General features: G+C 48.5%; 2 protein-coding genes across 2 annotated transcripts; both read left to right on the top strand.

Moving 5' to 3' along the window:
* Positions 1–1,850: 1,850 nt before the first annotated feature.
* Positions 1,851–8,548, top strand: LOC112410949 (cytochrome P450 1A2). The gene is made up of 7 exons (XM_024761786.1): positions 1,851–1,926; positions 3,209–4,048; positions 4,631–4,751; positions 5,222–5,311; positions 5,588–5,711; positions 6,866–6,952; positions 7,887–8,548. Exons 2-7 carry the CDS (start codon positions 3,218–3,220, stop codon positions 8,182–8,184), a joined length of 1,551 nt encoding a protein of 516 aa, XP_024617554.1. The 5' UTR covers positions 1,851–1,926; positions 3,209–3,217; the 3' UTR covers positions 8,185–8,548.
* Positions 8,549–8,616: 68 nt separating this feature from the next.
* On the top strand, positions 8,617–10,106 carry LOC112410910 (cytochrome P450 1A2-like). The gene is made up of 3 exons (XM_024761722.1): positions 8,617–8,624; positions 8,788–8,874; positions 9,809–10,106. The coding sequence occupies exons 1-3, from the start codon at positions 8,617–8,619 to the stop codon at positions 10,104–10,106; spliced, it is 393 nt and encodes a 130-aa protein (XP_024617490.1).
* The last annotated feature ends 2,032 nt before the right edge of the window (positions 10,107–12,138 follow it).

Raw genomic sequence — 12,138 nt, 5'->3', positions numbered from 1 at the left:
TTTAAAATAAAAAGATAACTCATCTCTTATGCAGAAGTCCAAATAATTTACACAGAGACCGTCCTCAAGGAGGGGAGCAGAACTCTCCATTTGTTGGTGTGGGCTGTACACGTGACTCCCTTCCAAGGAGCACAGTACAGAAAGGGGAAAAGAGTAACGTTCCCATGGAGAAACCTGAAAATCACTACTGCAGCCCAGCTGACCAACACCAACGTCAACCTTCCTGTCAAGTTGATAGTATGTACCCTTGATATGATATGATGCAAATGGCTCTTTACTCTTGTGGTCTTCCTACCAATAACCCATAACCCCTGTCTTACCATGAGAAAAACATCAGGCAAATCACGATAGTGGGACATTCTACAAAATACCTGACCAGTTCTGAAAAAAGAGTCTGAGAAATGTCTCAATCAAGGGGAACCTAAAGAGATATGGTGACTCAGTGCAATGTGGTGTCCTCCTTGATGGGATCCTGGAACAAGAAAGGACAAAAGGACGTTAGGCAAAAACGAAGAAAATCTGAACAAAGTACGACTTTAGGTAATTAGAGAGAGAGAGAGAGACAGAGAGGGAGAGAGAGAGGAAAAGACAGGAGGGGAGAGAGACAGAGAGAAAGTTTTCTACAAAACCTACTCTAACTTCAAACCTTGACCTTTTTTATAGAGTGAGCTGAACCCAATGAAGGTACAGAGAGAAAACATCTTCCCTTTCCTCTCAGCCACAGTCTTCAAACAGGCCCTGTGGCTTTGCCAGATTCCCCAGCCTTGCCTTTTGTTTTTTGTTTGTTTTTTTAAGTATTTTAGAAATTTATTTATTTATTTTTGGCTGTGTTGTGTCTTCATTGCTGCGCGCGGGCTTTCTCTAGTTGCAGCGAGCAGGGGCTACTTTTCGTTGTGGTGATGGGGATTCTCATTGCGGTGGCTTCTCTTGTTGCAGAGCATGGCCTCTAGGCGCACGGGCTTCAGTAGTTGTGGCACGTGGGCTTCAGTAGCTGTGGCTCGCGGGCTGTAGAGCGCAGGCTCAGTAGTTGTGGTGCACAGGCTTATTTGCTCCACGGCATGTGGGATCTTCCCGGACCGGGGCACGAACCTGTGTCCCCTGCATCGGCAGGCGGACTCTCAATCACTGCACCACCAGGGAAGCCCCAACGTTCACACATTTTTGGCATTTGGTTGTCTCTTTAGTCTCTTTGCTCTAGGAAAGGCCCTTGTCTTTTTTTTTTCTTTCTTTCTTAATGACATTGACCACTTTGAAGATTCCAAGCCAGTTGCTATGCCCCCACAACATGAATTTTCTTCATTCACTTTTACCATCTCTCACCAAGAGGGAGGAGGCTGAGGGGGCCTCTCTTTACAATATAGGATCCTCATCATTTCTTGTTTTCAGATTAAGGACCAGGGCTGAAATTCAGAGGTGGTCAGAACATACCTATTTCTTATCTGGTTTCACAGGTTGTTCGAGGGGTATTACAGGGCACCTTTCTGGAGAGGAGCAGTGAGTCTCCCCCGCTGATCAGCCTGGACTGAGTGCCCCCAGACAGGGTCCCTCCTCGTGGGTACAATGGGAAAGTAGGTTGGACTAGCCCAGAGAACTTTCACTCCCAGCACCCTGCCTTGCCCTTGAGAGAAATAAGCATTACCTCCAGACTCTGGGTTCTGAAAGGAGCTGGACATTCCTCCCCGGGGACATAGTACCTATCCCCAGAAGAGCTGCCCCTGGGCCCTAGGAGGTAGGTGGAGCTGAGGGATCATGGCCCAAGGCCAAGAGCTGATCCTTTCAACTTTTTTTGGTGACTTTGATATCAGGTGACCGGGACAGCAAGGCCAACCTGATTGGGGTGGTAGTTATGAAAGGCCACTCACCCAGAGCCAGAAGCTCTGTATCAGCTTCCACAATCCTGCTGATCTCAAGCACCTGCCTCTACAGGTACCTATCTTGGGCTCATTTCTTAGCCCTTGGGATTCCCCATCAAATATCCTGGGAACCAGTGGAGATGGAGGGATAGGGGGGAACACCGGGTTAGGTGTAGGAGGTCTGAGTTCTGGTTTTTTTTTTTTTTTGGTTGCATTGGGTCTTCATTGCTGCACGTGGGCTTTCTCTAGTTACGGCGAGCGGGGCCTTCTCTTGTTGCGGAGCACAGGCTCTAGGCACTCGGGCTTCAGTAGTTGCATGTGGGCTCAGTAGTTACGGCTCACGAGCTCTAGAGCACAGGCTCAGTAGTTGTGGCGCATGGGCTTAGTTGCTCTGCGGCATGTGAGATCTTTCTGGACCACGGCTCAAACCCGTGTCCCCTGAAATGGCAAGTGGATTCTTAACTACTGTGCCACCAGGGAAGTCCTGAGTTCTAGTTCTTGCTGCCCAGCTCCAGACTTTGGTTTCCCCATTTTTAAATGAGAAGCTTGGACTGGGCCACCTCTAAGGACCCTTAGTGTGACTGGATTGAAGAGGTGGGTAGGGCTCCCCACCTGGCATGAGGGCAGCCCTGGCTCTGGCTGCAGCCCAACCTCAGCCTTCCAGACTGTGAGAGGATGGGGCTGGGGGCGGGGGGGTGGACTTCCCTGGTGGTCCAGTGGTTAGGACTCCACGCCTCCACTGCAGGGGGCACGGGTTTGATCACTGGTTTGGGAACTAAGATTCCCACATGCTGTGCCATGCAACCAAGAAAAAAAAAGACTCTGAGAGAATGGGGACTTGTCCTTGGAGGAGGTGTCCTGGTTGGTCTTGATAAAGAATGCCCTGGGGAAGGGGGTATCAGAAGCCATTTGCATCAGCCCTGGGACCTTGATCCCATCAGTGTTGCTAGCGGGGAGCAGTTCCCTGTTCCGAGGGTATGAGGAGGTATCAGCAGGAAGGATCCCCGCGGTACAATGCCCAGCATACACGCTGCACTGGGGTCCACAAGAGTGCTCCGTTTTGAAGTGATCACTTCAGCCTCAGAATTGGTAAGGGGATGGCCAGGGCTGGGATTTCAGACGCTCAAGCTGGGAATCTCAGGGCTCTTTTCCAGCGCTCAGATTCTGTGATACACCATGGGTGAGCTCCTGGGATGAAGGATCCATGTAATTTAGTGAATGCAACTTAGTCTTTCTGGTGTCCAGCTGGGAGCCAAGCACAGAATATGTACAAGTGCTTATTGACTGAGTAAATGAATGAATGAGTGGCTTTATCTCGTCCCTCAGTCTGGCTCCTCCGTTCTCTTCCCCTGTAGTTGGTACAAATGGCATTGTCCCAGGCCACTCCCTTCTCAGCCACAGAGCTTCTCCTGGCCTCTGCCACCTTCTGCCTGGTATTCTGGGTGGTCAGGGCCTGGCAGCCTCGGGTCCCTAAAGGCCTGAAGAGTCCACCAGGGCCCTGGAGCTGGCCCCTGATCGGGCACGTGCTGACCTTGGGGAAGAGCCCACACTTGGCCCTGTCGCGGCTGAGCCAGCGCTATGGAGACGTGCTGCAGATCCGCATTGGCTGCACACCCGTGCTGGTGCTCAGCGGCCTGGACACCATCCAGCAGGCCCTGGTGCGGCAGGGTGATGATTTCAAGGGCCGGCCTGACCTCTACAGCTTCACCTTAGTCGCTGATGGCCAGAGTATGACCTTCAACCCAGACTCTGGACCAGTGTGGGCTGCCCGGCGACGCCTGGCCCAGAATGCTCTCAAGTCCTTCTCCGTTGCCTCAGACCCAGCTTCCTCATCCTCCTGCTACCTGGAGATGCATGTGCGCAAGGAGGCTAAGGCCCTCATCAGCAAGTTCCAGGAGCTGATGGCAGGACCTGGGCGCTTTGACCCCTATGACCACGTGGTGGTGTCCGTGGCCAAGGTCATTGGTGCCATGTGCTTCGGGCAGCACTTCCCCCAGAGCAGTGAGGAGATGGTCAGTCTTGTGACAAACACCCATGATTTCGTGGAGACTGCCTCCTCCGGGAGCCCCGTGGACTACTTCCCCATCCTTAAATACCTGCCCAACCCTGCTCTGCAAAAGTACAAGAGCTTCAACCAGAGGTTCCTGCAGTTCCTGAAGAAAATGGTCCAGGAGTGCTATCAGGACTTTGACAAGGTAAGCCCAGGGTACGGGAAGTGTGAGGGCACCCAAGAGTCTGTATGTGGCCCCGCTTACCCAGCTCCAAGGTACCCACACCTGGTGTGCAGCCAAGGCCTAGGAAGGCTCTGGGACATCTCAGATCACCTGTGTGACCTGGAGCCAAGCCCTCTCCCTCTCTGGCCTCAGTTTCTTCATGCCTATAGCCTCCCTCTCAGGGCTGCTCCGAGCCCCAGGGAGATAAGGTCGTGAATGGGGCCCTGGCAGAGCCCTGTAATGTGGGGTGCTGTTATCATGAGAAGGCTTTTTTTCTGCTGGAAACTGAACCCAGACAGAGACTAATTCCCAGCTCGGGTGTCACTTTACTTCCCTGTACTCACCCCAACCTCCTTCTCTGAAATTGGACCCCTGGGGTTATTGGGAGGAAGAGTCAACGGGGCATGAAATGATACTTTAAGTCCTACCTTGGGCTGCTACCAGCTCCTGTCGTGAGCTCAACCCACTGCCCAGAGGCCAGCTGGCAGTGCCAGATGGGATGGGGCAAGGTCCAGACTTCCACCCCAGAAGTGCTGGGGTGCTCCTAAGCTTGTGCCCCCTCAGAACAGAGTCCAGGACATCGTAGGTGCCCTGCTCAAGCACTACGAGGATAACTCCAGAGCTAGTGGGGGCCTCATACCCCAGAAGAAGACTGTCAACCTTGTCAACGACATCTTTGGAGCCGGTAGGAGCCAGACCCCTGCCCCTCCATCCCTCAGTGCCTGCTGTTCACACACAGCCTTGCCCAGCCCCGGGGTCCATCAGATAACTCACCAACTACGTGTCAGATGGTGCAGGACACAGAGACCAGGCCCAGGCTCAAGGTTTGAGCCCAGGCTGTACCACCAACTCCCAGTGAAAACTCAGCCAAGTCCCTCTCCTCCTCTGGGCCTCAGTTTCCCCAACTAAACAATAAAGGTTCTCTGGGCTGTAAGTCTAGGCCCTTGTAATTCCAGCAACTAATCATGAAAGCAGTGACTCAAGTTTGTGCTGAGGTGACTCCACCTCTGCCCTTAGAAAATTCAGGGTGAGGGGCTTTGGGGGAAAAGGAGGCAGAGAAAGACAATGTTTGCTACATACATGGTGGGTGCTTGGTAAATGCTGCCTTCTTGTTCCTGTCTTCCTTTTTTCCTAACCTTGCCCCATGCTGCCCAGGGTTTGATCCGATCACAACAGCCATCTCCTGGAGCCTTCTGTACCTTGTGACAAATCCTGAGATACAGAGGAAGATCCAGGAGGAGCTGGGTATGTAGTGAGCCCTAACCCTCTGGTGGAGAGAAGCCTTGGGGTCCCAGGTCATCTGTTCAATCTATATATAGCTGTTATGTACCTACTAAGTACAAGCCCTGGGCATACAATGGTGCCCACCCTTGCCTAGATGATACTGGGTGGGTCAGTGTGTCTCAGACCTGTAAACAGACATAGTACCACATAGAGTGACACCTGGTATGATTGTGGATGCAGATGCCATGGAGCAGTCTGGACAACCCCTAAGCCTTGTCCATCCTCTGTGTTCTGCAGACACAGTGATTGGCAGGGCGCGGCGGCCCCGGCTCTCCGACAGATCCCAGCTGCCTTATTTGGAGGCCTTCATCCTGGAGACCTTCCGACACTCCTCCTTCGTCCCCTTCACCATCCCCCACAGGTGAGGCCTGCCTATTCTGCCCTCCCACCTCTGAAATCATTGCCATGTTTTCTCCCCAGCTTCTCAGCCCTGGCCCTGGTCAGACCTCAGCAACTTCTTCCTGACCATGACACCAGATTCCTCACAGACCTTGGCCTCTACTCTGCCCCCATCCAGTCCAAACATGATCAGAGTACCCGGCTCTCAGGAGAAAAACCACACTTCTGACCTCAGCTCTCATTCACCTCTGCTCACATTCCCTCCCTACAGGTACTCTCAACCCTGCCAGGCTGGCCTCACCATCCCTTACAAGCATGAACCAGCCAGTCTCCAATTTTGCTTATGTTGGACCTTCTGCTTGGAAGGTCTACAGTCTTCTCTGGCTACCAGAATCCTATCCTACCTTATCCTGACACAAACTTCCCCTCCCCTAGAAGCCTTTCTCGATTCATCCAGCTAGCATAACTTCATTCTGATATTTTGTAGGACTTACAGCCATTGGTCCTTGATTAGGTCCTGGGATTTTAACAATGTCAGGAGAGTTAGTGAACATTTACTTCAGCCCATATTTTGGTCTAGTTATACCCAGAGGAAGGGGCCTGATGCCTCAGCCAAGCTGGGAACTCCCCAGGACTGGCCCAGACTGCCTGCTTCTTGGCTCCAGAGAATGGCCAAGGGCACACAGCTGGGTACAGAGAAAAGTTTAGTAAACGTTTGTTGAAGAACAGGATCTGAGAAAGGGGAAGAATAATTTCAACCCTTCCTTGCCCCTGCCATTGCCTCCTAGTGTACGGTATAGAAACCATGGTGGACAGGCTATTGGAGTGGGGTGAAAGAGCAAGAACCTCTGTGGGGGGGTATAAATCAGGAGTTTGGGATTAATATATACACAACTACTACATATAAATTAGATAAACAACAAAAACCTACTGTATAGCACAGGGAACTATAGTCGATATCTTGTAATAACCTATAATGGAAAAAACCTGAAAAAGAATATATAGGTATATATATGGCTGAATCACTTTGCTGTACATCTGAAACTAACACAACATTGTAAATTAACTATAGTCAACTTTTTTTTTAAATTGTTAAAAAGAAAAAAAAACAACCTCCCAGAGACACACTCCAGTTTTCCAGCCCCTGAGCCTGACAGAGCCCTCTTCCCTCCTTAGCACAATAAAGGACACAACACTGAACGGCTTCTACATCCCCAAGGAACGCTGTGTCTTCATAAACCAGTGGCAGGTCAATCATGACCCGTGAGTACATATCCCCCACTGAAAAATGTGTGAAGTTCAGCAGTCAGGAAGGCTGTTTGTGCCCCTAGGAACTGGTTATACAATAAGGGAATGGTGCCTCGATGGCTCTGCAGCCTGCTCTAAGGGACAAAATTCAGGTCCATGTTTCTCAAACTTTAATGCATTGACCAGGAAGTTGGTTTTAGATTTCGGTGCCCAGTCCCCCGAGAATCCTCTTCGGTAGGTAAGGTGGAGTATCTCAGGTGATTCTGATGTGAATGGCTTAGGGACCTCTTTGGAAAATCTCACTTTATAGATAGGAGGATCATATAATTTACCATCCAAACTAGGGCACTTCTGTGTGTGAAAAAGGATGCTGTAAATAATTACTCCAAAACAATAAGCATAAACCAGGATGGATGGTTGATTCCCCTTGTATATTGAGTAGGATAGAGATGGACATGTGTTCCTTCTTTTAATTTCTTTTAGTTAAAGTATTATTTCTTTAAAATAAAAAATTAATATTAGGGCTTCCCTGGTGGCGCAGTGGTTGAGAGTCCGCCTGCTGATGCAGGGGACACAGGCTCGTGTCCCAGTCCGGGAAGATCCCACATGCCGTGGAGCGTCTGGGCCCGTGAGCTGTGGCCGCTGAGCCTGCGCGTCCGGAGCCTGTGCTCCGCAATGGGAGAGGCCACAACAGTGAGAGGCCCGCGTACAGCAAAAATAATAATAATAATAAATAAATAAATAAATAATATTAGAAAGCACTATTTTCAAGGCTGGTGATTTTAGAGAGAGCTATGTAAAAGAAATAAACATCAAAATACAGTTTGGCCCCTTTCCCCACTCTCCTTTCATTGCGCTAGATCTATTCTAACACAGATGTCCCCCACCCAGCCCTTTCCCAAAGGGCCTCCCCAGCCCAGAGATACCACTTCCTCTGTTCATCTCGCAGGAAGCTGTGGGGGGACCCATCTGAGTTCCGGCCGGAGAGATTCCTCACTGCCCATGACACCACCATCAGCAAGACCTTGAGTGAGAAAATGATGCTCTTCGGCATGGGCAAGCGCCGGTGCATAGGGGAGGTCCTGGCCAAGTGGGAGATCTTCCTCTTCCTGGCCATCTTGCTTCAGCAGCTGGAGTTCAGTGTGCCACCAGGTGTGAAAGTGGACCTAACCCCTACCTACGGGCTGACCATGAAGCCTGCCCGCTGCAAGCATGTCCAGGCACGGCTGCGCTTCCCCATCAAGTGAAGAAGTTACAAGCATTCTGAGGCAGAGGGAAGGGTGGAGGTCACTGAGGAATCTTTGTTTCTTTTCTTTTCTTTTTTTTTTAACTAATAGCTTTATAGAGATATAATTCATAGACCATATAATTCACCTCCTTAAAGTATACGATCCAATGGCTTTTAGTATATCACAGAGTTGTACTATCACACCACAATCAATCTTAGAACCTTCTCATCACCCAGTAAAGAAACCCATACCCCTCAGCAGTCACTCCCCATCTCCCCCTAACCCACCTTCCCTACCCCGTTAGCGCTAGAAAACTACTGATCTACTTTCTGTGTGTTCAGATTTGCCTGCTCTGGGCATTTCATATAAATGCAATTATACAATAAATGGTCTTTTGTGACTGGCTCCTTCACTTAGCATGATGTTTTCAAAGTTCATCCATGTTGTAGTATGTGTCAGTAAGCCCTGTTTTCTTGAGTCCTGAGACTAGGCTCAGTTCACTATTCTTACTTCTTTCCTGTATGATTCACGTAATTGTTAAAAAGAAAAAAAAACAACCTCCCAGAGACACACTCCAGTTTTCCAGCCCCTGAGCCTGACAGAGCCCTCTTCCCTCCTTAGCACAATAAAGGACACAACACTGAACGGCTTCTACATCCCCAAGGAACGCTGTGTCTTCATAAACCAGTGGCAGGTCAATCATGACCCGTGAGTACATATCCCCCACTGAAAAATGTGTGAAGTTCAGCAGTCAGGAAGGCTGTTTGTGCCCCTAGGAACTGGTTATACAATAAGGGAATGGTGCCTCGATGGCTCTGCAGCCTGCTCTAAGGGACAAAATTCAGGTCCATGTTTCTCAAACTTTAATGCATTGACCAGGAAGTTGGTTTTAGATTTCGGTGCCCAGTCCCCCGAGAATCCTCTTCGGTAGGTAAGGTGGAGTATCTCAGGTGATTCTGATGTGAATGGCTTAGGGACCTCTTTGGAAAATCTCACTTTATAGATAGGAGGATCATATAATTTACCATCCAAACTAGGGCACTTCTGTGTGTGAAAAAGGATGCTGTAAATAATTACTCCAAAACAATAAGCATAAACCAGGATGGATGGTTGATTCCCCTTGTATATTGAGTAGGATAGAGATGGACATGTGTTCCTTCTTTTAATTTCTTTTAGTTAAAGTATTATTTCTTTAAAATAAAAAATTAATATTAGGGCTTCCCTGGTGGCGCAGTGGTTGAGAGTCCGCCTGCTGATGCAGGGGACACAGGCTCGTGTCCCAGTCCGGGAAGATCCCACATGCCGTGGAGCGTCTGGGCCCGTGAGCTGTGGCCGCTGAGCCTGCGCGTCCGGAGCCTGTGCTCCGCAATGGGAGAGGCCACAACAGTGAGAGGCCCGCGTACAGCAAAAATAATAATAATAATAAATAAATAAATAAATAATATTAGAAAGCACTATTTTCAAGGCTGGTGATTTTAGAGAGAGCTATGTAAAAGAAATAAACATCAAAATACAGTTTGGCCCCTTTCCCCACTCTCCTTTCATTGCGCTAGATCTATTCTAACACAGATGTCCCCCACCCAGCCCTTTCCCAAAGGGCCTCCCCAGCCCAGAGATACCACTTCCTCTGTTCATCTCGCAGGAAGCTGTGGGGGGACCCATCTGAGTTCCGGCCGGAGAGATTCCTCACTGCCCATGACACCACCATCAGCAAGACCTTGAGTGAGAAAATGATGCTCTTCGGCATGGGCAAGCGCCGGTGCATAGGGGAGGTCCTGGCCAAGTGGGAGATCTTCCTCTTCCTGGCCATCTTGCTTCAGCAGCTGGAGTTCAGTGTGCCACCAGGTGTGAAAGTGGACCTAACCCCTACCTACGGGCTGACCATGAAGCCTGCCCGCTGCAAGCATGTCCAGGCACGGCTGCGCTTCCCCATCAAGTGAAGAAGTTACAAGCATTCTGAGGCAGAGGGAAGGGTGGAGGTCACTGAGGAATCTTTGTTTCTTTTCTTTTCTTTTTTTTTTAACTAATAGCTTTATAGAGATATAATTCATAGACCATATAATTCACCTCCTTAAAGTATACGATCCAATGGCTTTTAGTATATCACAGAGTTGTACTATCACACCACAATCAATCTTAGAACCTTCTCATCACCCAGTAAAGAAACCCATACCCCTCAGCAGTCACTCCCCATCTCCCCCTAACCCACCTTCCCTACCCCGTTAGCGCTAGAAAACTACTGATCTACTTTCTGTGTGTTCAGATTTGCCTGCTCTGGGCATTTCATATAAATGCAATTATACAATAAATGGTCTTTTGTGACTGGCTCCTTCACTTAGCATGATGTTTTCAAAGTTCATCCATGTTGTAGTATGTGTCAGTAAGCCCTGTTTTCTTGAGTCCTGAGACTAGGCTCAGTTCACTATTCTTACTTCTTTCCTGTATGATTCACGTCTTGGAACACTTGAAGGGAACAGAGAAGAAGGGACCCAGCCTTGTAGGCCAAACCCAGATGGGTGAAGGGGGATCCCTCATGTCCTATCCTCAAAAGGTAGAGAACATCTGACCTCTCACAATGTTCTGATTTGTTCATCCATAGCTAGGGGAAGATAAGCCCCCCAGAAATGCTTGGGTTACCTGCAAAAATCGCAGGTCCCATCAAAAGGGGACTATCAAAAGAGTGAAAAGAGGGCTTCCCTGGTGGCACAGTGGTTGAGAGTCCACCTGCCAATGCAGGGGACACGGGTTCGTGCCCCGGTCCGGGAAGATCCCACATGCCGCGGAGCGGCTGGGCCCGTGAGCCATGGCCGCTGAGCCTACGCGTCCGGAGCCTGTGCTCTGCAACGGGAGAGGCCACAACAGTGAGAGGCCTGCATACCACAAAAAAAAAAAAAAGAGTGAAAAGATAAGCCACAGAATGGGAGAAAATATTTGCAATTCACATATCTGTAAAGGATTAATATCCAAAATATATAAGGAACTCCTACAAATCAACAACAAAAAAACCAAACAACCCAATTTTTAAAATGGGCAAAAAAGTGGTGATCGTTTTGTAATGTATAGAAATATCGAATCACTACGTTGGGCATCAGGGACTAACATAGTTTTGTAGGTCAGTTATACTTCAAAGAAACAAACAAACAAACTCATAGAAAAAGAGATTAGATTTGTGGTTACCAGAGATAGGGGGAGGGCAGGGGAATTTGAATGAAGGTGGTCAAAAGGCACAAATTTCCAGTTATAAGATAAATAAATAAGTACTAAGAATGTAATGTGCAATGTGATTAATATAATTAACACTGCTCTACATTATATATGAAAGTTGTTAAGAGAGTAAATCCTAAAAGTTCTCATCACAAGAAAACTTTTTTTCTATTTCTTTAATTTTTTTGTATCTATACAAGATGATAGATGCTCACTAAACTTACTGTGATAATCATTTCATGATGTTTGTAAGTCACGTCATTATGCTGTACACCTTAAACTTATATCATGCTGTATGTCAATCGTATCTCAACAAAACTAAAAGGAAAAAAGACAAACAGAAATGGGCAAAAGACTTGGATAAACAGTTCTCTAAAGAAGATATGCAAATGGACAAGTACATGAAAAAACACTCAAAGTTATTAGGGACATGCAAATCAAAACCACAATGAGGTACCATTTCACACCTACTAGAATGGCTACAATAAAAATTAAAAACTAGGGACTTCCCTGGTGACGCAGAGGTTAAGAATCTGCCTGCCAATGCAGGAGACATGGGCTCGAGCCCTGGTCCAAGAAGATCCCACATGCCGCGGAGCAACTAAGCCCGAGCGCCACAACTACTGAAGCCCACGCGCCTAGAGCCGGTTCTCCGCAACAAGAGAAGCTACCGCAGTGAGAAGTCCGCGAACCGCAACGATAAATAAATAAATAAATAAAAATTAAAAACTAGAGAGCTATTTGGGAATGCCCTGGCGGTCCAGTGGT

Source organism: Neophocaena asiaeorientalis, unplaced genomic scaffold (genome assembly GCF_003031525.2).
Source record: "Neophocaena asiaeorientalis asiaeorientalis breed wild unplaced genomic scaffold, Neophocaena_asiaeorientalis_V1.1 scaffold54, whole genome shotgun sequence".
Lineage (NCBI taxonomy): Eukaryota > Metazoa > Chordata > Mammalia > Artiodactyla > Phocoenidae > Neophocaena > Neophocaena asiaeorientalis.
Note: the sequence above shows the minus strand (reverse complement) of the source record. Positions and strands in the feature narration are given on the sequence as shown.